The sequence below is a fragment of the Megachile rotundata genome, chromosome 16, assembly GCF_050947335.1.
Source record: "Megachile rotundata isolate GNS110a chromosome 16, iyMegRotu1, whole genome shotgun sequence".
Taxonomy (NCBI): Eukaryota; Metazoa; Arthropoda; class Insecta; order Hymenoptera; family Megachilidae; genus Megachile; species Megachile rotundata.
Window position 1 is genome coordinate 11518540 of NC_134998.1, and position 27589 is coordinate 11546128.

The window sequence follows — 27589 nt, forward strand, 5'->3', positions numbered from 1 at the left end:
TGAATTAAAAAATCGTAGGATCGGAAGAACTCCTGGCAGAGCGCGGAGGAGTTACGCAAATACAAAGACAACAACAGCCGCGAGAAACAGAACACCGTGTGGAAGCATCAAATGGACGAGCCGAAGTGTAATATTCAGAAGGAAAACAAAATGATGGGTGCCACGGGACAGCCGCCTATAATCACTCACACGGCAGCCACCCCCCAAGATTCGCCTAACACCACTCTCGACGTCGGTTACAGAGACGTGAACTGTCGAGCTGTTTATCCGACTGCGGCACTGTCGATTGAATCTATCGATCGATCTGGCGTACGTGTTTCTCGTACAACATTATGCAATTACTCATTTCAGGGAAACTAATGGAGAGTTAACTTGAATTTAATTTTGCTATTCATTTTTACAGAGCCAGTGCAGCATACCTTCAGGGTTGTTGAAGCTACCGGACGTTTCGAATAAAATACCGACTAAAAATCTTATAGCTGGACAATTTTCTCAACGAATAAGTCTTGTTACTGCTGTTGTTAATCCTGCTACGAGAGAATTGTCTAGCTCGAGGTAAGTAAGGTTAGATATATTTGTGTACATTCTAAGTTTGGACAATTATGAGACACTTCATCAAGTTGGTTAGGTTAGGTTATATTTGTATATATTCAAAGTTTGGACAATTATGAGACACTTCGTCAAGTTGGTTAGATTAGGTTAGGTTATATTTGTATACATTCAAAGTTTGGACAATTAGGAGACACTTCAACAAGTTGGTTAGATTAGGTTAGGTTATATTTGTATACATTCAAAGTTTGGACAATTATGAGACACTTCGTCAAGTTGGTTAGATTAGGTTAGGTTATATTTGTATACATTCAAAGTTTGGACAATTATGAGACACTTCATCAAGTTGGTTAGATTAGGTTAGGTTATATTTGTATACATTCAAAGTTTGGACAATTATGAGACACTTCGTCAAGTTGGTTAGATTAGTTAGGTTATATTTGTATACATTCAAAGTTTGGACAATTATGAGACACTTCGTCAAGTTGGTTAGATTAGGTTAGGTTATATTTGTATACATTGAATGTTTGGACAATTATGAGACACTTCGTCAAGTTGGTTAGATTAGGTTAGGTTATATTTGTATACATTCAAAGTTTGGAAAAATTATGAGACACTTCATCAAGTTGGTTAGATTAGGTTAGGTTATATTTGTATAAATTAAAAGTCTGGACAAATTATAAGACACTTCATTAAGTTTGATTTATTATTCTATGGTAAATGTATAATTAATTTTCATTCAAGTCCTCCAAGAATACAGAGGGGATACTCGTGGAAATTATCGCGGCCATCTTTGAGAAGGAAGCGTTGGTCGCAGACAGAAGATGAGGACCCAGGTCGAACCACTGTTTTAAATAACGGTCGAAGTACTCTACTTGGTTCCAACTCAACGTAAGATCAGGGCTTTTTAAAATTAAAAAAATTTTGTATAGTTTTGAGAATATATAGGGAGTCATTATTAATGGGACACCTTGTAGGTGTACATACAGGGTGTACGATAAATAGAAATTTGACTTAATTTGGATTTGTGCAGTTTTATTAGTGCTTTTGGAGTATTTTGTTATAATAATGTTTTGCTATTGTGTTGTAAATTTAATTTGCAGCTTCAATGGCGGTTATTTGCATGGTTCGATAAGAAATGATACGCAGAGTGACACGCCAAATAATAGAACGACCGTCCTAACAAGCAATACTCGTAGTCTCAGCCCCAATAATTCAATTGAAAGTCGTAGTTCTTCTATACGACGGTATACTGCAACGCCTAATCAGGTGGGTAACCTCCAAATCTCCAAGTCTCCAAATCTCCACATCTCCAAATTTCCAAATCTCCAACTCTCCACGCGTCCAAATTCCTAAGTCTCCAACTCTCCACGCGCCCAAGTTCCTAAATTTCCAACTCTCCACGCGTCCAAGTTCCTAAATCTCCAAATTTCCAAATCTCCAACTCTCCACGCTCCGAGTTCCTAAATCTCCAACTCTCCACGCGTCCAAATTTCCAAATCTCCAACTCTCCACGCGTCCAAATTCCTAAATCTCCAAATTTCCAAATCTCCAACTCTCCACGCGTCCAAATTCCTAAATCTCCAAATTTCCAAATTTCCAACTCTCCACGCGTCCAAGTTCCTAAATCTCCAACTCTCCACGCGTCCAAGTTCCTAAATATCCAAATTTCCAAACCTCCAACTCTCCACGCGTCCGAGTTCCTAAATCTCCAACTCTCCACGCGTCCAAGTTCCTAAATCTCCAAATTTCCAAATCTCCAACTTTCCACGCGCCCAAGTTCCTAAATCTCCAAATTTCCAAAATCCCCAAATTCCAAAATTCCAAAATCCCCAAATTCCTCAAATCCCCATACTTCCTAAGTTCCAAATCTTCCAAATCCCCAAATATTCAAATCCCCAAGTCCCCAAATCCCCAAATCCCCAAATCCCCAAATCCCTAAATTTAAATCTCCATACACCAATACCCCCAAAATTCAAATATCCCTAGCACCCATCTATCCAACAATGCCCCATCCCTAAGTCAATCCAGTTCCTCCCAACCACAATCCAATTCCACCCCATTGTACCTTCTCCTAACAAAGAACTCATCTATTAAAGATGCGATGGATTAGCGACCTTTCCCGAAGAAATTCGTTACGCGGCAACGAGAACGTCCAGTCGCCGACAAGAAAAACCCTACCTCTGGATGAGGCGCCTATGCAATGCTCAACAGCGCGTACAATCAATAATTTGTCGATGGAGACTGGCCCACTGCCCAGAATTAAGCGACTTCCAGATCAAGAAGACGACAATCCTCGAACCGACGAGCAGACACCACCTCTAAATGGCCACGGAAGTGCGAGCAGCATCGAGAAGATCAAGAAGATCTTCATGTTTTTTGAACCTAAAGGTTGCCTTAAGGAACGCGACGATTATTCGCTCTATCTTTTTCCACCAAACAACAGGTAATCATTTGCTACTCTTGATGATTGAGTACAAAGAAAGCTCTTAGGCTAGGTTATGTTGACCCAAATTTTCAAATTTGATATTTTTGTAAAAAGTTTGCTACGCATTTCAGATTTCGTATGCTGTGTCGGTGGTTCGTTGACCAGAGATGGTTCGACAACGTGGTCCTTTTTTTTATCGGTCTCAACTGTATTACCCTGGCAATGGAACGGCCAAATATACCACCCGATAGCGGAGAAAGACTTTTTCTATCAACTGCGAACTACATTTTTACCGGAGTATTTGCTATCGAGATGTTTATCAAGGTCACTTTCAACTGGCTTTCAATGTTGGGGCAGTCACTTATCGAATGCTCGTTTACAGGTCGTAGCATCTGGTATGTTTTATGGCTCGGACGCTTATTTCACTTCAGGGTGGAACATTATGGACGGAGTTCTTGTGATTATTTCTATCATCGATTTATCAATGTCCCTACTTTCATCGAGTAGCCCGAGAATATTTGGAATATTGAGGGTATTTTACGTTGCTTTTATTATAAAACGTGGTTTACGACACGTTGAATGCAGTAGACTTTCGTATTGTTGAACAAGTGTCCCGCTATATGGCCGTTTGTCTGTTTCAGGTTTTTAGACTTTTAAGATCACTGCGACCATTACGAGTTATCAATCGGGCCCCTGGTTTGAAACTGGTTGTTCAGACATTGTTATCCTCTTTACGACCTATCGGCAACATCGTTTTGATATGCTGTACTTTTTTCGTAATCTTTGGTATCTTGGGCGTGCAGCTCTTCAAGGGTGCCTTTTATTATTGCGAAGGGCCTGATATAAAAAACGTGCGCAATAAAACGGACTGCCTGGCCGACAAGCGAAACGTTTGGCTGAATAGAAAGTATAATTTCGATGACCTTGGGAAAGCCTTGATGTCGTTGTTCGTGTTGTCTTCGAGGGATGGGTGGGTGAACATCATGTATACCGGACTTGATGCTGTCGGTGTCGATCAACAGGTAATTCAGTGAAACTTATTGAACTTCTTGATTTTGCTGCAGGCTGTGTGACAAACAGCTTTATTTTGAATAGACAAATATTCCTAAGAAAGATTTTTATGATCCGAGATACAAATTTTTATCATTTCCTACTTTACCGACGTGCCGCACTTCATAGCCTGGTAAGGAAACATAGCTTTCCGGTGAAAATTTTGTAAAATTCGAGACGTACAACTAACTTGTACCTTTAATAACACATTGTAGTACTAGTACAAACGAGTAAATCACGTTTGTTGGCAGTATGTTTGACATCCACATTGTCAGCTGAAGTCTACTTCCTTTCTGTTGCAGCCAATCGAGAATTACTCCGAGTGGCGACTGCTGTATTTCATAGCGTTCATATTGCTGGTGGGTTTTTTTGTGCTCAATATGTTCGTGGGTGTGGTGGTGGAGAATTTTCATAGGTGTCGTGAAGAGCAGGAGAAAGAGGAACGCGTGAGAAGAGCTGCTAAACGTGCACTGCAAATGGAGAAGAAACGTCGAAGTAAGAATAGCGACAGGGTCCTGTGCATAAAATTCAAACATTCTGTATTTATAACTTAACAACGTGAATTACAATTACGTTTGTGTTACAGAAATGCACGAACCGCCATATTACACAAACTACTCGAAATCCAGACTGTTCGTTCACAACGTCGTAACATCCAAGTATTTCGACCTAGCAATCGCTGCAGTGATAGGCCTGAACGTTGTCACAATGGCGATGGAGTTTTACATGATGCCGAAGGCTCTGACCTACGCTCTCAAAATATTCAATTACTTCTTCACAGCGGTCTTCATTCTGGAATCGTTCATGAAACTTCTTGCACTGGGTTTACACCTTTACCTCAAGGACAAGTACGAACTTGTTATTTTTATTCCTAAAATATTTGATTTGCTCCAACACTTCTCATGGACGTTCTTAATTATTTACAATCACGATTTGTTCAAGATGGAACCAGTTGGACGTAGGAATAGTGATACTCTCCGTAGTCGGCATAGTCCTCGAAGAAGTCGAGTCGAAGATCATCCCGATCAATCCTACCATAATTCGCGTGATGCGAGTTCTACGAATCGCTAGAGGTGGGTTCAAGAATTAACAACAAAGTAAGAGTAAATAGCAATAAGTTTGTTTCGTTTACAGTTCTAAAGTTACTAAAGATGGCGAAAGGAATACGAGCCCTATTAGACACGGTGATGCAGGCGTTACCTCAGGTCGGAAACTTGGGTCTACTATTTTTTCTGCTTTTCTTCATATTCGCTGCCCTGGGTGTGGAACTGTTTGGTCGTTTAGAATGCAACGACGAAATGCCCTGTCAAGGACTCGGCGAACACGCACACTTCAGTAACTTCGGAATGGCGTTTTTGACACTTTTTCGGGTAGCCACCGGCGATAATTGGAACGGGATCATGAAGGACACTTTGAGGGACGATTGCGACGAGGCGGCGGACTGCGTGAAGAATTGTTGCGTGAGCACCATCATAGCCCCTATATTTTTCGTAATTTTTGTGCTGATGGCACAGTTCGTTCTCGTGAACGTCGTCGTTGCTGTGCTTATGAAACACCTCGAGGAGAGCCATAAACAGGTAACAGTCAAACTTTACCATACTTCGTTTTAGTTTAGTCACAAATGTAGATGTCGCTTCTAACCTAACCTAAAAGTTATCGCCTCAAGGATATGATTACCTAACCTAACCTAAAAGTTATCACCTTAAGGATATGATTACCTAACCTAACCTAAAACTTATCACCTTAAGGACATGATTATCTAATTTAACCTAAAACTTATCACCTTAAGGATACGATTACCTAACCTAACTTAAAATGTACTTTGAGCAATTTGAATTTAATTTGAAGAGATCTTAAACAGCTATGAATATTTCAGATGGAGGATGAACTCGACATGGAAACCCAGTTAGAAAGAGAACTAGCCGCGGAGCAAGAAGAATTATTGGAAGTAGAAGAGGAAGAGGAAGAGGACGAGACGGTGAAACGTGAAAGAACAAGCGATGGCGGTGCAGAGGAAGATGACGACGCGAGAGAACGCGAGTCAATTTTAGTGACAAACGTGAAGATATCCACTAGCAGACCCGGTCTCGCAAAAGTTCGTTCCTTACCTGCGAATTTTATTTATAATCCGCCACGAAAGGGGAGCGCGGATGGTACGTGCGAACACTACATAACCTATCTGTATATCTCGATAAGTATTATATTTTATAAAAAATTGCAGATGGAACAATATCTGCGTCACTGTCGCGTCGCAGCTCGTATCATCGTTCCAATTCAAGACCGTCCAAGTTCAAATCAAAACGTCGACAAACGTTTCATTCGGGGCATCATCAACAGAGGTCCTTACTGCCGATGCATTTTGAGGTTGTCGAAGTTTTCGAGAAGTCTATGAGCAATCTAAGCGTGCCTCGAATTATTTCTCAACGGAATTACGATGCAGTGAATCGTGACACCAATCACGCCCAACGTAAAAGGCTACAGGTAGAGTCGCATGATGAACATCCGATGGTCCATGTTAATATTTTATTCATTTCGATCGTACTGTGTTTCTATCAGTGCATCGAAGCACAGTCTTCCACCGAAGGTATAATTAAATATTTGTTAAATTCGTAGGCAACCAGCGACGTGCTCGAGAACAAGTCGCTGTTGAGCGTGAAGAAGCCACCAGCAAGTTCTTCTTCCCCGGTGACACCGACCGGGTCGGTAACCACCCTGACCTGTCCCAAACCGAGCAGCGAACGTTATCTTTTACCAACGGCTAACATATACCCGTCCAAGGCAACGTTATGCCGCAGGGCATCCAGCGACACGCAATCGCAGTCCGACACGAACGTGAGCGTCGCCAGCAACGTTTCGAGAACCCCGAGCGTGATGAACAGTTACGCCGAGAGCGAAATAACGAAGAGACCCGAAGAAACAAGGATCAGAAACGAGAGACGGGTATCCGCGCCACCGATGGACGATCTCGACGTGCAATCCATCATTAACGAAAGGAGACCGTCCAAGCTGAAGAGCGGCAGTTCGACGGGGATGTCGAGCAGCGATCAGTACGGTTCGTCGGTTCAGATCGGTAGTTACGGGCACGTTTTAGTGGCTGAGGACAAGTCCGAGGAGATGTCGTCTAGCGACACCCTGGTCAAAAGCGGGAGCGGAAGTAGTGCCGTGGTGCACATACCCGACACCATCGACTCAGACGTTAGGATATACGTGGACGACACGGATTCCACGAGCAGCAACGGCCATCGCAAAAAACGAAACGACGAAGCGGCGGAATCGTCGACCGCCATTTCCCCGGCGACCGCGGTACAAGATGGCGCCGACGGGACGCGCGAAACGGAGGAGAAAGCCTCCACGACTCCGTCGGATCCCTCTTAATCCAGAAGCGATCGAAGCTTCGTTCACCAACAGAAGTATTGATTTCCGTGCAATTCGCTAGCCAATGCCATGGTATCCACGGCGATGTACCATGGAGTGTGCTGCTACGAGGGTTCAATATTGGGCTCTAAGAAAGACTGTAGTGCATGACAATATAGTCGTTATATTCTAGTCACTTCGCCGCCGTGAACTTGCCAAAATGGAAGGAAAGGGCCGATTATGGCTAGAAAGTAGGGAGACGATGATGCGCTCTCGAGTTAGCAGAGTAATAATTAACAAGTAAATTTAATTACGTGAACGGCCCTGCGCCGTCACGGGGGGCGCGGTAAAAGTATAACGCGGTTAAAAATAAAAAAAACCTATGACAATCTATTATTGCCATCGGAACCTCGCGTTCCGTTAAAACAAAAAAAAGCGTCGTGGAAGTCGATTCGTAGGAATTGGTAGAACGGAAGAACGACGTAGTCTGCGTCGATAATTAGGGGATTCAGTAGGTCTTAGATAAGAGATGATTTTCGCTGGATTTCTGAACTGTCACTTTCGATTTAACTGACGTGATAGCTGTATTTTGCAGAGAATTTGCAGAGGACACAATTTGATGAAAGTCTTTAGCGTCATTTCCTACGTTACCGACGTGCCGCATGCCAGTATGGCCGTCAAAGTATTACTGCATAATTTTGATAGCACTATGAATTTTTATGTTATGTATGACGCAGATTATACTTGGTTATGTTGTAAAAGTGTACAGAGGTTTAAAAAAGGATTCAATTAGGTGAATTGTCCTCAGCATATTAGAGGCTGTATCGTTATAGAGGACACAGTTTGAAAAATCTTAGATATTATATCAGTTTTCTTATCAAATCTTGTATCTTAATGAAAGTATGACTGTTTTAAAATGACAGAGTGTCGGTAAGGTAGGGACTGATATAAAAATGGTAACAAAATTTAAGAACACTAAAATCAGGTATAAATTTTTCTCTGCAAAATGAAGATATTGTGTTAGGGAAATTGAAGGTAACAGGGAAGTGCAGCCGAAATTCTATGCGTCAACTGCAATCAATCGGACCACACTTTCTCGCCTTTCCTTTTTCTTCAGCTCGACGATGTACACATTGTAAACACACACGTGTCGTTCGCAGGAAAGTTTCGAGAGCCGCGGTGGGTCGTGGTAGCTCTCTAAAGAGGAACGTGCCAAACGATGCGAAAAAAAGGTTAATTACCGAAGTGCCAGAAAATCTAGATAAAACTTTCGGAGATAAAAAAAAACGTAGCTGTAGTCTTCGCAGTGATTGCGGAACAAAGAACAAAATGGTCGACACTAGACGTAAGAGCTTCGGGGCCGATCGGACGGTTCGAATGATCGAACGTATATTGTTACGATCGGGCTAAAAGTAATAAATATAGCCGGTTTATAGACTAGTCGATTAACGATACGGTATTTTTGTCACCTCTTTCTCGACTCTAGCTCGGAGCTTCAAGTAAATACGATTAGGGACTTAAGACTAATCCGACGTTGTGATAATCTTTAATACAAATTGAAACTCGTACAATCGTATCTCTCTATGTCAATTGGTTTCACTCGACTCGAGTTCTCCCGGAAAGCTATGTCGAGCCAGCTGCTGTGTACTTCCAAATGATCCTGCGGCGACCAACGATCCTCTAAAACGGCTAGGAGCTAACCTAACATCCTCCTCGTTTCTCTTCGTTATTCTCTGTCCCTATCTCTGTCTCTCTCTTTCTCGCGCGCGCGTTCTAGAACGTTCTTCTCGTTAACATCTGTGATATACTTTAATCGTAGTATATTTCCTATAAAAAAAAATACGGCAACAACAACAAACAAAACATCTAAGGAAACAGCGACGACAAGCAAGAGATATAAAAAAAATAACAGTTAGGAAAAAAAGAGGTAGTAGCTGACTTTTTAATAAAAAAACTGACAAAAAAACGAAGACATGTGTGAGGCTCTGAGTATAGTGAAAAGCAACAAATATATACACGTATATATACATAAATATATATATATATAAATAGAAAACTCTACTGTACATACATACACTTATGAATATTCTATACTATACACTCGGTGTGGTTTATTTTGATACTACCGCGTGCGGTAATATTTAATGATTGTCGAGGATAAGTTCAACATACTGAAATGATGAAATGTTAACATGTTAACGATTCTATGCCTTCTGACGTTGACGAACGTTGACGAACCTTCGTGCGGTTGTGGTGCCCGCACTTTGAGCGGTGTATGCCCGCGGGCGTAGGATACTTCTGGATGGGGGAGAATTGCTGGAGTAATTTGGGGAATTTCACATTTCTAAATTCTTAAGTTCCTACATTCTCAAATTTTCCGATTTTCTGATTTTCCAATTTTCCAATTTTCCAATTTTCCAATTTTCCAATTTTCCAATTTTCCAATTTTCCAATTTTCCAATTTCCTAATTTCCAAATTTCCCAATTTCCACATTTCCAAATTTTCCAATTTCCCAATTTTCTAATTTCCCAATTCCCACATTTCCCAATTCCCACATTTCCCAATTTCCCAATTTCCAAATTTCTCAATTCCCACATTTCCCATTTCCCACATTTCCCAATTCCCACTGTTCCCAATTCTCACTTTTCCCAATTCCCACATTCCCCAATTCCCACTTTTCCCAATTCCCACATTTCCCAATTCCCACATTCCCCAATTCCCACATTCCCCAATTCCCACATTCCCCAATTCCCACATTTTCCATTTCCCCCATTTCCCAATTCCCCCATTTCCCCATTCCCGCATTCCCAAGTTCCCTAAATCCCCAAATCCCCAATTCCCAAATTCCCCAACTCCCCAAATTCACAAATTTCCAAAAGCCCCTTTTCCAGAGTAAGCAATATTTGCCCTTGAGTGTACCGTACAGTTGTGCCAAGTGAACCTTGAAGTGCGCATGCGCTGCAATGGCGGACCGTCTCCCGCTCACTTCGCGTTTAAAACATTACTTTTCTCAAATCGTCTGCAACTTTAGACTCATTTCAGACGACAAATCCATTCTTTGCAAGTGAACTATTGTAATGATCTCTATTTTGTTCTCATAGAAATGTTCAAACAGTAGCTTTTTATTAATGAGAGTCGACTCTTTACGATATGCTATTATTTTGAAGTGTGCCAAAGGGCAAAATGACTCTTAAAATTTGACATTCCTTACATCGTCACGAAGGTACATTGGTTAGTATTTTATTTGAACTAAAATAAGAGGTCTAATCTCGTACGCACAATCATGCCTATCTCTAATTTACAGTAGACGTTGTTATCGCTCGAATGAAATCTAAATGCGCTTCTCTTTGGCACCACGACCGAGTCTCGATAGCTCGATAGCGTTAGACGACTGACCTCCGAATTATAATTTACTCTAGCCACGGGGATATGATCGTGTAACCGCGCGCGAAATCTCGCCGATCAGATGCACGTGTATCGTTAGTAAGAATACAGGAAAAAAAGCAAAAAATATAATATATATAAATACGAAAAAAAATATATATATATATTAAGAGATTCTACTATGTATGTGCGCCTCGTAGCGGCGGAAGCGTTTCTGTCCGCGGCGATAAATTTCGTGGAAAGAATTAAAAACACACGACGCATTAAGAAAGAAAAAAGTGAAAAAAATACATAGAGAAACATAGAGCGAAACAAATAACACACGCGTCGTAATTATGTGTGTGCATACATCGTATACACGTACATGTGTGTATATATACATACGCGTGCACGTGTACCGCGCGTGCCTGACGAGAAGGCGCTTGGCGGGACGCGTCGCTGATTGGTCAGCGCGGTAGGTAGGCGTGGTCAAAGGTCTCTTCGGGTTATATCGCGTTTACGAGTACGAAACAGAGTACCCGCGAGTTTTCTCGTGAGGCACGCGCGGTACGTACATTCTAGTCACGTGAATATGTATAAGTACAAGAATTGTGCACGTGATCAGTTAATCGAACCTGTTAATTCAATGTACTTGTTGCCGCGTGCCTCTTCAGTCCGTTCTTCGCCCTTAGAGAAGGCAGTTAACAGAGGAAAATAGCAGAGGAGAAAACAAAGTATAAAAAAAAAAACAAAATGGAGTGTAAACATTTTAATTACAGCCAGTACCCAGGAATGGTTCGTGTGATCGTGAGAAATCCGTTCTGTCTGCTTGACGTGTACATGTGCCGCGTATTTCGTGTATGGAGAGAAGTCTAGATCGTGTTTCTGGGGAATTCGAATCATAGTTGCGCAGGGGAGGAAAGTATGGTGTACGGAAAGGCAGGAAGTTATGCAGGGAGAATGAATGGTTGCGTGTACGGTGTGAGAATGAAGGAGCACGATGATAGAAATGTAGAACAAGACTAAATATGTACAAATGTAATAAAATGAACGACGATCACGTTGAATTGACGTAAGGGTGTTTTATTCGTACCTGGACTAGTTTACTTATGATAGTTGTGGGTTAGGTTAGGTTAGGTTTACAGTAATAGGGTTTTGTTACTAATTAGACTTGTTAAGGTTAGGTTACGTTAGGTCAGGTTTACAGTCTAAGGGTTTTATTACTAATTACACTTGTTGAGGTTAGGTGACGTTAGGCTAGGTTTACACTATTAGGGGTTTTTTATTAATTACACTTGTTAAAGTTAGGTGACGTTAGGTTAGGTTTACAGTAATAGGGTTTTTTATTAATTACACTTATTAAAGTTAGGTGACGTTAGGTTAGGTTTACAGTAATAGGGTTTTTTATTAATTACACTTATTAAAGTTAGGTGACGTTAGGTTAAGTTTACGGTAATAGGGGTTTTTTATTAATTACACTTGTTAAAGTTAGATAACGTTAGGTTAGGTTTACAGTATTAGGGTTTTGTTACTAATTAGACTTGTTAAAGTTAGGTGACGTTAGGTTAGGTTTACAGTAATAGGGTTTTTTTTATTAATTACACTTGTTGAGGTTAGGTGACATTAGGTTGGGTTTACAGTAATAGGGCTTTTTATTAGTTGTACTTGTTGAGGTTAGGTTAAATTAGTTTAGGTTGACAGTGACAGGGTTTTTCATCACTTTTATTGTTTGAGGTCCAATTAGGTTATGTTAGATTTATAGTAACAGGATTTTTGATCAATTATCGTTGTTGAGGTTATGTTAGGTTAGGTTAGGTTTACAGTAACAGGTGTTTTATCACATTTGCTTGTCGAGGTTAGGTATAACAAATTGAAAGATACATTTCTTTATTCGGTGCACAATAAAGTATACATAATGCTTATATATAAATGCCTAAATCAAATTAATATTATATTAATATATACTCTACGTGATCTCGTACGGTCCCTCAGGTTCCAAAGTCGTCGAAAAATGTCTACTTTTAATTCATAATTTATAAGAAATTATCTGTTCTTTTTACTTAAAGTACCATGAACCCGTATTCTATAGATACAAGTGTACTCTTTGTTACCACTATTGGAGTGAACTTTCAGTTCAATAATCTCGTACGGTTTATCCGATCGATTCTGCAAATTAGAAACGTCTGTATATTTTATTATTTTATTTGCGTTTGATTGATACTGGCAAGTGTTGGTTTACTTGAACTTCGAAATATTGTACAGGCGGACCAGCGTTGTCGTATGTGAATTTGCCGAAGAGGAAGGGATTCGTGTCGTCCACATTTTTCAAACCCTGGAAATTTTTATTCAATTATTTAAACAATAGTTTTTTTTTCAAGTAGCATTACTAAATGACCTTAAAAATATTTTATAAGCGTTAGCAAATGGAAAATTCAAGCAAATATTTTTATAGAATATGGCTCCATTAGTTCCCATCTTTCACCGCTAGATGGCTAGGCTTTTCAACATCCATAGTTTGATAATATTCTTAATTTTTATTATTTTAATTAATGAACTGTGATGTTATTTCAGACCTATTGTGCTTGTAGACTATTCTAATTGCCCCAGAAAACTTATTATTTCAGTAAAATATAATTTTCTTATTGGTTAATACTATTCGCCGCTAGATAGCGCTCTTTTCAGAAGTCTTGCGCGTGGACGCCATTTTTTAAGGAAAACCTAAGCTGATACTTTCAAAATACTTTCTACAATTTTGGTGTAACGGGAAATTACCAGGACAGAAAACTCTTTTGGAGCCGTAGTCGTTTCTCCTGTTGGAGATATTGACTGCGGAATGTGTTCCATACTGACTCCAGAAACCTGTACAAAACCGAGTAATTGTATGACAACGCTTCCGCTGCTCCCTTTGAACGCCCAGCATTCCCCCGGAAGGACTCCCGTCTAAACAATTAATAAACAAATGAAAAATCAAAATTTACAAAGACAAATTGAACAAATCTTCAAAATTCAATTTTTATTCAAACCAATTTTTTTATTTATTTTGCAATGGAGGTTTTGTTATGGGTAAATCTACCAATGATTAATATTGCAATAATAATTTAAATTTATAACCTGAATTATAGTGTGAGGTGTGTTCTGTTGCTGACAAATAGGTATTCCAAAGAGTTTCAGTACCGGTGCACCAGCCGAGTACGTTTCTGTACCCCTTGTTGAAAGAATTGTTCCACCTAAGTATTTCCACATAAGAATATCGACTGGCAAATATCAGAAAAATATTTTTGTGTTCAACTAAAACCTGAACTTCCGAGTGCATAATCTGTTCTTCCAGTTTTATCAGCGTCGTAGGTCTGCAATTCACTTCTTACCAGATCTTTAACAGTTTCTGGAGACATTGCCTTCATACCTGCTTGAAACACCAGAAATTATTAGTGTAACGCAAAGAAGAAATAATGTAGAACGTTAGACTCTCGTTATATTGCCGCCTTTACATTAGTAATGCAACGCAAAGAAACCATGTAGAACGATGGACTCTCGTTATATTGCCGTCTTTACATTAGTAGTGACACAAAGAAGAGAGAATGTGGGACGATAGACTCTCGTTATATTGCCGCCTTTACATTAGTACTGACACAAAGAAGAGAGAATGTGGGACGATAGACTCTCGTTATATTGCCGCTTTTACATTAGTAGTGACACAAAGAAGAGAGAATGTGGGACGATAGGCTCTCGTTATATTGCCGTCTTTACATTTACATTCATGCACACAGGCGTCAGTCTATGTATATGTAGGTATAGTGTTTCATTATTACAAGTATAGTGTTCCGCAAGTATAGTGTTTCACTATCTTATCACAAATATAGTGTTTCACAAAGATTACCATAAAGTAAAAAAAGAAATCTTGTGAGTAATTTGATATATTGCCACTTGCAAGGATTTTATGTTATATGATTCGAGGCAATATAAAGAGAGGTCATTTAAGTAACGTAGTAGCACACCTTCGGATACTTCTTTCCTTAAATACAAAATGGCTTCAGACATTTTCGGAATTATATATCCAACTTCTTTCAACTTACTCCTCAACTCGTCCCGGGTTTCTATTACATTTTTCACTTCCATCTAAATAAATATTATCAATTAGTTCTATATATCTAATTTTGAATCATACAATAATTACCGAAAGGGTGTTTAAATGTGCCCTCAGATTTACTAGATCGGATCTGATTATTCTAAAAGTCGTACTAGCTGAGTATTTGTCACAGAGATGAGACACTGACATTGCTGAAATGTTTATAAGATTTTTATCTTCGAATACACTTGGTTAGCACACTTAATTAACAATCGTCGTTTAACCAAACAACGTACCCAGCAACGATGTAATCACACAAAATACAAACGGTTTGATGAGCTTACAGTACCAAGGAGAATGGCGAGAGGAATTCAATATAGCAGCTGGACAGATTCCTCCATTTGCACAGCAATATGTATTTCGAACGCTCATCGGATCGTCCGCATAATCACTGGTTTTATTTTTTGAACGACCTGAACAGCTACTATATAGCTTGTTGCTTTTAAACCTTGTCAAAATTTCTTCGACTTATTGCTCACTTCCGTTCGTCGAACCTCAGCAGATTTCATATTAGTGCTCTCATCTTTGCTTTTTATTGGTAATTTTTAACTACTTTTTGGTTCAGATATTCACTCAACATGTTTGGTCGTTGATACTCAACATGATGATACTTGATACTCATGTTTGGTACTGATATTCAACATGTTGATACTTGATATTCATGTTCGATACTTGATACTCAACATTTTGACACTTGATACTCATGCTCGACACCTGATACCCATGTCTGATACTTGATACTTAACATGTTGACACTTGATATCCATGTTTGATACTTGATACCCATGTTTGACACTTAATACTCAACACGATGACACCTGATACTCATGTTTGATACTTGATACCCATGTTTGACACTTGATACCCATGTTTGATACTTGATACTCAACATGTTGACACTTGATACTCATGTTTGATACTTGATACCCATGTCTGACACTTGATACCCATGTTTGACACTTAATACTCAACATGGTGACACTTGATACTCATGTTTGATACTTGATACCCATGTTTGACACTTGATACCCATGTTTGACACTTAATACTCAACATGATGACACTTGATACTCATGTTTGATACTTGATACCCATGTCTGACACTTGATACCCATGTTTGATACTTGATACCCATATCTGACACTTGATACCCATGTTTGGTGCTTGATACTCAACATGTTGACACTTGATACCCATGTTTGATGCTTGATACCCATGTCTGACACTTGATACTCATGTTTGATACTTGATACCCATGTCTGACACTTGATACTCATGTTTGATACTTGATACCCATGTCTGACACTTGATACCCATGTTTGATACTTGATTCTCATGTTTGACACTTGATACCCATGTTTGACACTTAATACTCAACATGATGACACTTGATACTCATGTTTGATACTTGATACCCATGTCTGACACTTGATACCCATGTTTGATACTTGATACCCATATCTGACACTTGATACCCATGTTTGGTGCTTGATACTCAACATGTTGACACTTGATACCCATGTTTGATGCCTGATACTCAACATTCTGTCACTTGATACCCATGTTTGATGCTTGATACACAACATGATGACATGTTTAGAATATTTAGCATGTTTACAATATGTAAAATATTTAAAACGTCTACAATATGTGAAATAATTAAAACATTTACAATATTTAAAATATTTATCATGTTTAAAATACTTGAAAAAGTCAACATGTCTAAAATGTTCAATTTACTTCAAACATTAAACATTAAACACTAAAAACCTTCAATTCGATATAAACTTTAAACCTCTCCATATATTGCATAAGATTCAAGGATCATCAAGAGAAACCATTTTAAAATAATTACTTTTTCAATTAGTTTATTGCAAATGCCTTAAAAATCGTGCGGATTGTACGTACAACAGGACGAACAAGTATACGAATATATGTATTATGTACATTGTAACAATAGGATACTTTCTGCATAGTAGAATCTCTACACCAGTGTAGACGGAATAAACGAACACCGTTTGGTACAATCTCGACGAAACAAACTACGCTTTGAGATATTGCGATCAATTGAATTCACTGATGTATAGAAAGTTTAGTAACGTTATATAGACGGAGTCTCATAGGACAAACCATAAGAACCTTAAAATATTTGCAATTCTACAGGTATATTACAACCGTACAGATTTTTATTTGTCAGTTGAAGTTCTTCAGGCTGGTATGTATTCGTACGTTCAATCGACCCTCGAAGTCGTAATCTCTGTACTGGTTTTGAGCTTTCGAGAGAACCATTTTACCTTCTTCCACGTTCTGAAACAAAATGGCGGTGCAAGGAGATACTGTTAGACAATTAACAAGTACTCTTACATTTATATTTTTCGTAAAATTTGCACCTCTCTTACTAAAATATTAACAAGACCTAACTAAAAATTAAATTGCAATATACCAAATATACTATGCTGCAATATACCAAACCGCAGCTGTACTTACATTGATAATGCAAAGTGCGGTGCCTAGTTCGTAAAGTGCGAATGCACTGACGTGCTGATCGTTCGCATCGTTGGACGGATTACGACGTTTTATACAATTTCGGTAACTTTCTATCGATGCTTGCGTGTCGCCTAGGTAGGAGTAGGCCGCACCCTCGATTAAATCTGCTAGTCCTACCATGGGCTCGTCTGAACGGTTACCTTTACATTCTATGGGGAGAATCATAAGAATTATTATCTTGCTAACTTTTTACATATAGGACTTATACATACAGGGTGTCTCAGGTTTGAGGGACCTACACTAATTGTGAGGCACCCTGTATATGTATGTATAGGTATAGGACTTTAACTGTGACATAACCCTCATCTTACAATTATTTAAAAAATTGAATAGTGCAGTAGACACTTTGAAAAGTAAACAAGGTATGAAACATAACAAAATTAGTATTAATTATTCATATTGAGTACCAATACAGATTTCAAGAAATCTTAACAAATTCCTAACTTACAAATTTTTTAACTTGAAAATTTATTAACATGAAAATTTCCTAACTTCAAAATTGCTTGACTTAAAAATTCACTAACTTAAAAATTCCTTAAGTTGAAAATTCCCTAACTTCAAAATTTCTTGATTTAAAAATTCCCTAACTTGAAAATTTCCTAACTTAAAAATTTCTTAAGTTGAAAATTCCCTAACTTGAAAATTTCCTAACTTGAAAATTCCCTAACTTGAAAATTTCCTAACATAAAAATTCCTTAAGTTGAAAATTCCCTAACTTGAAAATTTCCTAGCTTGAAAATTCCCTAACTTGAAAATTTCCTAACATAAAAATTCCTTAAGTTGAAAATTCCCTAACTTGAAAATTTTCTTACTTAAAAATTTACTAACTTGAAAATTTCCTAACTTGAAAATTCCTTAACTTTAAAATTTCCTTCCTTGAAAATTTCCTAACTTGAAAATTTCCTTCCTTGAAAATTTCCTAACTTAAAAATTCCCTAACTTAAAAATTTCCTTCCTTGAAAATTTCCAAACTTGAAACTTTCCTAACTTAAAAATGTCACTTCAGTCCACAATCTAATCTAATATCTCCACATTTTCTCACCTAGAACAATTCCCCTTAGCGACTCCGCAGAGCAGGACGGCATGGCGTTCCACAAATAAAGCAGCTCGTATATCAGCAATCTATAATACAACACCGCATACGGTTGTCCAGTCTCCTGATTCAACAGCTTAGGCGTTCTACGCATCACGAATAAACCAAGCTGCGTCTCCTTGCTCATTCGATTATTGGAATTGAGTATCTTCCTATAAGACGCAGCCACGATGTCGAATTTACCGATCGCTCCACAGCAAACTAAATAAAAGACAAAATGTAGGGTACGATAGAGTAAGGTATATAGAAAAATAAAATGGCTTACCAGTCGCTAAGTAAGCGTAGAAGCTCACAGACCACCTGGATTGCTGGCGTAATTGAGTCAGAGATCGGTAAGCCTCTTCGTAACTCAATCGGATTAGGTAACACCACGCTACCTCGTGCAAACATAACAGTTTTATTTCCCTCTGGCTGGAAATTTCGACCGCCTTTGCGTATGCTTGTAGAGCGTCGTTCACGTTTGACTATGGATATTTAATTTCGTTAATTCAAGAGTTCATTGACTTATATTTTTTGCTGACAGTATATTTTATAAATTGATATATTTTCAAGCTTTTGACAAACTACTCATTTTTAAAAATAATACAATAAAAAATGTTTGAAATAATTGTTCCTTGCAAATGACTATAAATTATTTCTGTAAATATTCTTTTTATAAACATGTCTCTACTTGGTCATTTTCAATCTTAAGCAATAATTTTATGTACTTGATGTATGAAGTTTTATGTTTGAATATTTTTAATGTCTGTAAATATTTTTTTTATAAACATGTCTCTACTTGGTCATTTTCAATCTTAAGCAATAATTTTATGTACTTGATGTATGAAGTTTTATGTTTGAATATTTTTAATGTCTGTAAATATTTTTTTTATAAACATGTCTCTATTTAGTCATTTTCAATCTTAAGCAATAATTTTATGAACTTGATGTATAAAGTTTTATGTTTGAAATATTTTTACCTCGAGCCTCTGTATTCGTCCTTCAAAGAACAGGAAAAGCGCAGAATTGTTAAACTCTGACTGACACTCTGCGATTAATTGTTTAGCAGCGTTCACTCCTGCTCGGAGATTGCTGCCATCGAGAGCGAAGAAAGGACGCGCGATTGTGTGGTACCAAAGCAGAGATAAACTGCAATTATCAATAAAAAATTGTCAGAAAACAATCCAAGCTAATTACCAGTCTAAGCTAACTGTACATCAGTACAAGTTAATTGTATATCAACTTAATTGTACAATAAATTAAAACAGAAAATTTGTCATGAATGAATTAAAGACTCACGTGGCAAGAGGAGCACGCATGTCTTCGCTAACCCGCGCGTACATTAAAGCGGTGAGACCCGCTTCTCTGTCGCCCTCGAACCCCAGAAAGTGGATTACTTTAAGGAGAGATGGCGGCAATAAACTGACACACAACTGATAAATCCCGTAGCCGAAGCTAACTGCGGACATCAGTCTGGAGACCTCGCTGGGCTCAACGAAACTGTCAAACATATCATTTTTTTCGCTTCTGGTAACCTTTAGCTTGTGCTTAACAGGTATTTGTTATTGACTAGTGCGTAAGCTAGTGGATCCCATATAAGGTACTGCAGGATTCATGTGGTAATTTATGTTAAATAACGTTGAAATAAATTATTTTTAATATCAAGGTTCTGGTATTGATATTACGGTTGTAACTGCTATGACTAATTACTATGACTAGTTATAACAGGTACTGTAACTAATGACTATAACTACTACTGTAATATTATGGCTCAAATGGTATACTAGAGTTTAATTTTCAAAGACTTGAAATCTCCAAGAGGTACTGCAAGTATATGGGACCCCACTGTAATTTCTGATCAGTGTATCATCAACGATTATAGAAATTTAGAGTTTGTAGATGAGAGTTTTATTTAACAGAGTTTCAGGAAACAATAATGGCGGACGAGGGAGTTGGTACAGGCACTCGTTACTCGGTGGCGCCACCCACAGTCCCAAGCTCCATATGCACTCTGCTTATTTAAAAATATCAAAATTTTCTTATACGACCTTACATACGTAAAGTACTATCTGAAAATCTCTATATTCGTTGTTACTGTAAGACTTTGCTCTCGTAACAAAAACATAAACATTCGCAAATAAAGCGTGAAAGAACAACTCCCATTATATACTTGCTGCATGTGATTCTCAATAAGCAACTTTTTGCGAAATTAAAGAAAAATTGTAGTATTTCATTTCGTGTAGAGGGAGCGGGATCACCGAGACCGTCTAACCTCTACAAGATACAGCTTCCTAATCTATGAAACAAGTTCACGTAAAGAAAAGTGAGATAAAATCTGTAGAAGTATACTAAATAAAAATTTTCTCAAACTAAGAACAGCGTGATGCAAAATAAGAAACATACTAGTATACTAGTATTTACAAGAATTTTTTCTATCCTAAAGAATGAACAATTTCTCTCGGCGATCCTGAGAAGGAGAAAACCAAGGACGACAAGGAGTGAGAAATGTTTGTAAGAAGAAACAACAATTACGGTGTCTGTTGTTCGGACGTGATGCCAGTGAGCGAGAAGAACATTGATAGAGAGCTTCGCAGACCTGAGGGGGACGAGACTGGTGTTGGGTGGTTTGTTGAACCGTTGCATGATGGTATAGACCATTCCGAAGAACCTGGACTTTGAAGACTTTGCAGGGAATAGGAGGACCCGTTACACGACGGTGTACTGCACCTCGTATTGAACCCTTAAAAGAAAAATTAAATCATCGGTAGAAACATGTGCTTTGACTCTCCTGTGACGTCCATTTTGTCGATAAATTTCGCTTATTATGAAATTCTATTTTCCTGCATTTAATATTAATTTATACTGTAATTATATATTACAGAAAATTATTATAAAGTTGTGTTCTCTTTGAAGTTTGATCTACATTATAATATATCTGCATGATGTTAATATGATGCAGTTAATATTTTTTGTAATACAGAGTGCCAGTCACTTTAATGGCGGTCAGTCTAATGGAGGTCACTTAACTAGCGGTCGAGGCAATTACGTACCCGACGGACTGGTGCCGAACGTACGTTGATACAGCTGTAAAATTTGCGAATAGGCGTGCTGATAAACTTGCCAGGCTTTGCGTAACATCCACCCGCCACGGACATAACCAGTCAGTTCTTGTTGCAGCAAAGTTAATATCGCCGAACAGACCTGCGAGTCTGCCAACACTATTTGCCTCTCCAGTTTGTTGATATAATCCTTCTGTAACATTTATGTTCACTTTACATGCGTGATAAATTGAAAACAAAAGTTTGTCAACTTAAGATGTAATTTTCAATATATAATTTTAGTTATTTACATTAGTTTCTTCCGTCCTGAAAACCTTGCTCTTCATAGACTTTAGCCACCCTATATCACTCGCACATTCTCTCTCCATGTCCTTCAGTAGCGTCATAGCTTGCTGAAGTTTATCGTTCTCGAACGTCATTAGCGCATTCTGAAAATCGCAAACATTATTTTCGTCTTTGTTTCGGAATATTTTACGTACCATAAACAGGACGAAACAGCGACCCGCTTTTACGTGGAAGCTGTGGGGGTGGCCGTCGAACAGGGCTTCGGCTTCCTCGACTTTGTTATTCAACAAAAGAGAAATTCCCGTTCTGGCGATACTCCACTCTTTCGCTTCCATCTTTTTAGCCATGATAATTTCACTTGGAACTCATTGCAGAGTCACGTGTACTAAACACATGTCACCGGATGTCAAGTAACGGAATTAAAATCAATTTAATCGACGGTGAATTTTCTCGTGTAACTCAGACTAAATCCGTTGCCATAATGACAAATATTTTTGCGATATCTTCTCACTGTGCAATAGAGAAGAAATTTCAAGGTCGAATATGGTTACGCGATAAAACATTTCCTTTTGAGACTCACTTCACTTTCGAATTAACTGTGTTGGAATTATATCAATATGTAATTCGGAAAAAATAAATACGTGGATTAATTTTTTACACCTTTGTTTCTCATTCTTAAGCCGTATTGACTGAACTCTTTTGTACAGGTTTGCAAGTTTCGAACTGTTATCGACGCACCACCATTTTGAGTTTAATTGAAAAATACTGGAACATTTACTGGGCAGCCTTTTATCCACAGTGCCACGAGTTGACTAAATTTTCTTAACATAGCGCAATGCTGCTGCCACCATCTCGGTTTTCATATATAGATATTATTGATTTTAGACTATATACGCGACGACCCTGAAACCGCGTTATGATATCTGCTAGGTTTCCTCGAAATCATGTTCAAAATAAGTAACGCTAATTTATTCTCATGCAAATGGTAATGAACAATAAACACAAAATTCTGTTGCATTCTGTAATACTGTTTTTGCTTGAAAGATTTTTATTTTATACATTTACAATGTCAGATTTTAGAAAGCATTTACATATTCATTTACATATGGTATGTGCTTTGAAAGCATAGGCGCATTTCTCGCCAGAATACTGTAGGTTTGAAAACGAACTATATAACATGATTTACACGGTTAAAATTTCTTAACAGTATGAAGTTAAAAAATCTGTACATATATTTACAATTCGTTTAATTTAATAGTTTATTCCTAGACGGAATGTCATATAAATTCTAAGCCTTCAAATTTCTTGTCTATCACTTTTGCTTCGGGCATTATTATATGTCCCTCTATTGTAAATGCCACAATGTAGGTTGCGGTTTGTCCTTGATACTCTTCAGTTTTCAGAGCGACAATGATTGTGTCTTCGGAACCTGGTAGGAACTTGAAGCTGGAGAAACCTCTGACAGGAACAAGGTTACCAACTTTAGTAACCTGTAAAATACATTCTACTTATTCTTTGATCGAATGTAATAGTATACTAAAGTAACTGAAGTAGAACCTTAATATCTACAAAATTCTCATCTGCAGTTAGCAGTATATTACAACTCATAGTTTCATCTCTAGTTTCGTTGTAACGCTCTTGAGAACACCTTCTTGGCAAGAAGAACCACTTTTTGTGTATGTCACTCCAAGCTCCTGATTCATGAATCATGTAACCTGTGAAAAGTAACTAATTAGTAATTGAGTGATGTCTTTGCGTATGAAATACACACCTGGATATTCTATGTTAACTGCTTGTCGTAATCTTTTGTAATTTGAAATCCAATTCAAAGATTCGATTTCACCACGGGATGATACTACTTTGACCCAGAGTGGATTACTGTGCTCGTATTCTCCAGAAGGAGTAGTCCATTCTTTGCCCATACTGCCAACATATAAATGTTCATCTTTAACGGTTGCCCATTCTGATTTAAATCCTGAAAATAATTCCAGAAGCTTGGCATTAACGTGTACCTAGTTTTATACTCTGCAGAGCATTGGGTGTATAAGATTTAGCGCTTACCTTTAGAATTTTTGCCATTACCATCCATTAGTATGACCCATGGATAAGCTTCTTCTCCTTCAATGAAGTACACAACTCCTGTACGATCATCGAAAGACAGTAAGCGTCCATCAAACGTGACCAATTCGGACAATTCCATGCCACGTCCTTTCATCGTTAAAGATGACATTAATATCTGATTTCTATCATCCCAAAGGATTGAAATTAAGTTCGTGCTAGGGTTCCAAAAGAGACTTCCAGTTTTCATAATGCTCTGCCACATGTTCTTTTTATCTAAGCTTTTGGAGTTATGATCGAGATCACTTACTATTGCTATTCTATAGGTAACACCCTTTGAAGTCTTGTACGGTGCTGACAAAGGGTACGTTTTATTGTATTTATAATATCGACATTGCGTCAAGAATTGATTCGATGGCGCAGGACGTACAATTCCCCGCAACAAGGGGAATCCAAATAAAAACAGAGGGACGGTTAACAGTAAGAAAATTAAAGCTAAGTACTGACTTTGTATACGAAAAGTACTATTGGCAACTCTATAGACCCTAGGAGCACGCAATGCTTGTCTCCAGTCATGTAAATATAACATAGTTTCCGTATTTCTGTTATGCATTTGGGATCTTTTCATACTTATCACATGCTTGAAGTTGACAACTGAAAAGTTAACCTAACATAACCTAACTTTCGTCATGGTTGTCGACGACGAAAGGAAATGCAGAAAACTGTATCTGCGCCCTCTGAGAAATTTGAATACTGCTAAAAATAAGATTGTAAAATATTCATGCAATATATTGAACTTATTCATGTTTAATATATTGGCGCAGTGTTATAACGATTGTGGGACTTCAAGAAACTCTTCGTGAAGATAGTATAAGATAAAATATAATTAAAATTTTATAGGGAACTTGTAAAGAAAGTAATTTTAAATATATTATGGTAGTTCAATAAATATTTGTTACTCTTATTTTCATAATATTGTTATATTGTTTTGTTGAGTCTCATACAGTCAATTTTTATAAAATACAATATTTGTAAATAAACATAATTAGTATAAATAATGCAGAAATACAGTGTATTTATTTGGACCAATTTCTGAAAAAATGTTTTCAGAGTGTTATATTTTGAGGGAAAATTAGGTTAAGTTAAAGGTCATCTCAAGGACATATCTTTGAAGTTAAATATTTACTTTTAATAGAAGTATTAGGAATATAAAAAATTTAGGAATTCAAGAAAAAGCAAGGAATTTATTTAAGAAATGTAAGGTTACATTGAGAAGGTTATTATAAAATTTCAGAAGATATGACCTTGAGGTGACCATCAACCCAATTGTGCCTTTTAAATATAATAATTTTTTCTCAAAGTATTTTATTGGATTTTTAAAAAATAAGAAAATAAGGGGCAGTAGTCAGATGGGACTCCATCTAAAATTTACTTAAAACTTAACAAATTACTAAAAACTTAAAATAGAATTTTTATTGCATATTGGTATAAGTAATAATATGGTATGGAGTGAGTAGTTTATGGTCAATAGTAGTGACAAAATAAGCCAAGATTCGTAGCATTGTATCGGAGGATATTGGTCTGTACCGTGTCAATAACGATGCAAGCATCCATTGCATATTCTTGGACGTTGGGGTTGAACGAACGAGTCTGGGGTGAAACGAATTGAGGGGGTGGAAAAGGGGGATGGAAAGGGGAGTCTCCGAGGGTGGTAAAGTACTCGTCAGTCGTGTGACGCATTTCCCGTCGTCAACATCGGTTTATATCGGCAATACGTTAAACAGCGACCGCATTTCGAGTCTCCACGTGTTTCTCGCGTGTGTCTTGTGTGATCTGATTGTTATTGGTCAGCGTAGTCCGCGGCAACCTGTATTATCGATCGAACGAATTTTGCGCACGTTGCCGCAGTTCCTCGCGGCATTGTTACTGGCTGTCTCGTGTACAGCAATTTCCTTTCCGTGTCCGAACGTCGTGTGCCAACACGGTTCGACGTTCGATCAGTTTTTCCCTAACTCCGTTGCATATCCGCCGAACAAACGACAACGACAACGTTGTCCCGTTGTCATCCACGAACTCGCAGACCCACTTGCCGTGCCACCGCCATGTTTCATTTCAAATTCCTCGTCTCGCGCATTTACGTGAACTCCGATTGTGTGCGTGTGATTTGTTGACATCAAAACAACGAACGCGTCTTCCATGACGCGTTTCTTTCTCGCCTGCATCGAACACGACGTAAAGGAAGTTTCGGGAAATTGATCCTCGATCAATTTTCGAACTGTTTTATCGATACATTGACTGTCAATATGGCGCCAAAACAACGGAACGCTCCGCTTGAATAAATAAAACATTATTCACGCGATGACTGTTTAAAGATTGTGTGTTTGTCGTTGATTAATTGTTATAATATTTGTGATACGACGTCGTGGGATTTTTTTCGAACGTGTTTATTACGGATATCGAGTCCTGCCGATTATGGTGTTATGGCTAACGGTCTCTTCTGACATTCTCTCCTTCCTCTTCGGGAATATTTGGTCGTGGCACACTTCGAGGTTGTTGTATTCGCGTTCTAAAAGGTAAGCATTGTTTAATATTGCAGTTTTATTTTACAATAGGGGAGGTAATATTTTATTTATTATAAAGGGAGGTACATATAGTTATTTTTAATTCATAGCAAGTACAAATGTATGCACATAGCTTATTTATAAATTATACATTTATTTATATATTATTATATTTGATATATAAGTATGTAATTCTTTCTTGAAAAATCATGTTAAAATATGAAAAGACATAAAATCAGTAGATACAGAGATACCTGGTCAGTCCCCAAAATTTCAAAACCTTGACACTTGTTCATTATATGGCCGATCTGACAATGACAACACTTACGACCTAAATTTCTTTTTTCTCAAAATTTGTATCAACAAAGAAAACCGACAGTTCTCGTTACAATTCAAAATGGTCACGAATAGTACCAGGGTAGCCCTGTTTTAGGTTTCACGATAAGGATTCTAGGAAACCTGACACGACGTAGGGCAGGTTGTAAGAAGACACCATTGGTGCATGGGTAGGAAGCAGTGTTCTCCTACAAACCTAACCTCAGTAGCAAATGGGTCTGTTTGCAAGGAGCTTAATCGTGGAAGATGGCGCAGAAGAGGGATAGGTGTATAAATAGGAAAGAGAGAGTAGGATAGGGGGATGACTTTGCAGAGTACGATACATTGGGGATGGGGGTGGTTTGCACCGAAAACCGAGGGGTAACGAATGAACGGGGAGGTAAAGAAACTAGGGGTTGCTTAACCGTGTGGACGTGTTGATTTCGTCGCGGTTATAGGTCTTGGAACACACAAGAAATGAAACCTTATAAAATGCTGTTAGGTGCAGCCTTGGATATTATCCGTAACATGGGTGCAAAATGAACGCGAACAACAATATTTGTTATGTTAACAATTATTGTAATGGTCACATATTTTTGACACTAGCAATTATAACAGTAGAGTAGCATTTATTTACAGTGGCAATTATAATAACGTTAGCAAATATTATAATGGTGACAATTATGATAGCAGTGACATTATCAGACAAGGTCTATAATAACAGTGACATTATTTACAGCAGTCCATTACTATAATTCTGCATTACTTTATTTAAATAAAATAGTAACAATAGTATAATGAGAGCAAATGCTAGTAATTAT

At 38.0% G+C, this 27589-nt stretch overlaps 5 protein-coding genes across 10 annotated transcripts in view; 2 read left to right on the forward strand and 3 right to left on the reverse strand.

The window, feature by feature from the left end:
- The window catches only part of Ca-alpha1T (Ca[2+]-channel protein alpha[[1]] subunit T), a 74267-nt gene extending 62451 nt beyond the window's left edge, over positions 1-11816 (forward strand). For both annotated transcript variants that reach the window (XM_076541593.1, XM_076541592.1), the window contains exons 20-34: positions 19-309; positions 404-555; positions 1294-1440; positions 1653-1818; positions 2649-2995; positions 3109-3301; positions 3360-3509; positions 3619-3999; positions 4330-4522; positions 4614-4875; positions 4970-5100; positions 5162-5604; positions 5904-6180; positions 6249-6508; positions 6641-11816. In XM_076541593.1, the coding sequence (XP_076397708.1) occupies positions 19-309; positions 404-555; positions 1294-1440; positions 1653-1818; positions 2649-2995; positions 3109-3301; positions 3360-3509; positions 3619-3999; positions 4330-4522; positions 4614-4875; positions 4970-5100; positions 5162-5604; positions 5904-6180; positions 6249-6508; positions 6641-7402 (4155 nt within the window). In that variant the 3' untranslated portion in view covers positions 7403-11816. The remainder of the gene's footprint in view (positions 1-18; positions 310-403; positions 556-1293; positions 1441-1652; positions 1819-2648; positions 2996-3108; positions 3302-3359; positions 3510-3618; positions 4000-4329; positions 4523-4613; positions 4876-4969; positions 5101-5161; positions 5605-5903; positions 6181-6248; positions 6509-6640) is intronic.
- A 799-nt stretch (positions 11817-12615) lies between these two features.
- Positions 12616-16022, reverse strand: LOC105663053 (sperm-associated antigen 4). 2 transcript variants are annotated; one of them, XM_076540919.1, is made up of 8 exons: positions 15108-16022; positions 14920-15023; positions 14741-14861; positions 14041-14148; positions 13857-13972; positions 13518-13685; positions 12985-13077; positions 12616-12911 (listed from the first exon to the last, which is right to left on the reverse strand). In XM_076540919.1, the coding sequence occupies exons 1-8, from the start codon at positions 15241-15243 to the stop codon at positions 12789-12791; spliced, it is 969 nt and encodes a 322-aa protein (XP_076397034.1). In that variant the 5' UTR covers positions 15244-16022; the 3' UTR covers positions 12616-12788. The 2 variants fall into 2 exon arrangements, with proteins under 2 accessions (XP_076397034.1, XP_076397035.1); XM_076540920.1 differs by having other exon boundaries at positions 12616-12928.
- Positions 16023-16722: 700 nt separating this feature from the next.
- On the reverse strand, positions 16723-22663 carry LOC100875122 (tetratricopeptide repeat protein 39C-like). Of its 3 annotated transcripts, none has more exons than XM_076540918.1 (11): positions 22495-22663; positions 22029-22344; positions 21840-21977; positions 21541-21742; positions 21023-21230; positions 19790-19990; positions 19471-19639; positions 18777-18975; positions 18461-18712; positions 17359-17567; positions 16723-17178 (listed from the first exon to the last, which is right to left on the reverse strand). In XM_076540918.1, exons 2-11 carry the CDS (start codon positions 22179-22181, stop codon positions 17065-17067), a joined length of 1845 nt encoding a protein of 614 aa, XP_076397033.1. In that variant the 5' UTR covers positions 22182-22344; positions 22495-22663; the 3' UTR covers positions 16723-17064. The 3 variants fall into 3 exon arrangements, with proteins under 3 accessions (XP_076397033.1, XP_012145322.1, XP_012145321.1); XM_012289932.2 differs by having other exon boundaries at positions 22415-22663; XM_012289931.2 differs by having other exon boundaries at positions 22029-22663.
- A 178-nt stretch (positions 22664-22841) lies between these two features.
- LOC100876915 (soluble calcium-activated nucleotidase 1) lies at positions 22842-24625 on the reverse strand. 2 transcript variants are annotated; one of them, XM_012289935.2, is made up of 4 exons: positions 23896-24625; positions 23606-23809; positions 23404-23549; positions 22842-23324 (listed from the first exon to the last, which is right to left on the reverse strand). In XM_012289935.2, exons 1-4 carry the CDS (start codon positions 24518-24520, stop codon positions 23112-23114), a joined length of 1188 nt encoding a protein of 395 aa, XP_012145325.2. In that variant the 5' UTR covers positions 24521-24625; the 3' UTR covers positions 22842-23111. The 2 variants fall into 2 exon arrangements, with proteins under 2 accessions (XP_012145325.2, XP_003705313.3); XM_003705265.3 differs by having other exon boundaries at positions 23392-23549; positions 23896-24624.
- A 1702-nt stretch (positions 24626-26327) lies between these two features.
- The window catches only part of stet (stem cell tumor), a 319583-nt gene continuing 318321 nt past the window's right edge, over positions 26328-27589 (forward strand). The window contains exon 1 of the mRNA XM_012289938.2: positions 26328-26465. The gene's annotated coding sequence lies outside the window, so the exon portion shown is untranslated. The remainder of the gene's footprint in view (positions 26466-27589) is intronic.

Coding starts and splice junctions, on each gene's coding strand:
- LOC100876915 (XM_003705265.3), bottom strand. CDS start 24,520: ATGAAAAGATCCCAAATGCATAACAGAAATACGGAAACTATGTTATAT. Junction 23,810..23,895: donor TAATGGCAAAAATTCTAAAG/GTAAGCGCTAAA, acceptor AATTATTTTCAG/GATTTAAATCAGAATGGGCA. Junction 23,325..23,391: donor AGAATTTTGTAGATATTAAG/GTTCTACTTCAG, acceptor TGTATTTTACAG/GTTACTAAAGTTGGTAACCT.
- LOC105663053 (XM_076540919.1), bottom strand. CDS start 15,243: ATGAGCGTTCGAAATACATATTGCTGTGCAAATGGAGGAATCTGTCCA. Junction 13,973..14,040: donor TTATGCACTCGGAAGTTCAG/GTTTTAGTTGAA, acceptor GGAAATACTTAG/GTGGAACAATTCTTTCAACA. Junction 12,912..12,984: donor TACAATATTTCGAAGTTCAA/GTAAACCAACAC, acceptor TCTAATTTGCAG/AATCGATCGGATAAACCGTA.
- LOC100875122 (XM_076540918.1), bottom strand. CDS start 22,181: ATGGCTAAAAAGATGGAAGCGAAAGAGTGGAGTATCGCCAGAACGGGA. Junction 21,978..22,028: donor GCTGTTTCGTCCTGTTTATG/GTACGTAAAATA, acceptor TGCGATTTTCAG/AATGCGCTAATGACGTTCGA. Junction 18,713..18,776: donor CTACGCTTACTTAGCGACTG/GTAAGCCATTTT, acceptor TCTTTTATTTAG/TTTGCTGTGGAGCGATCGGT.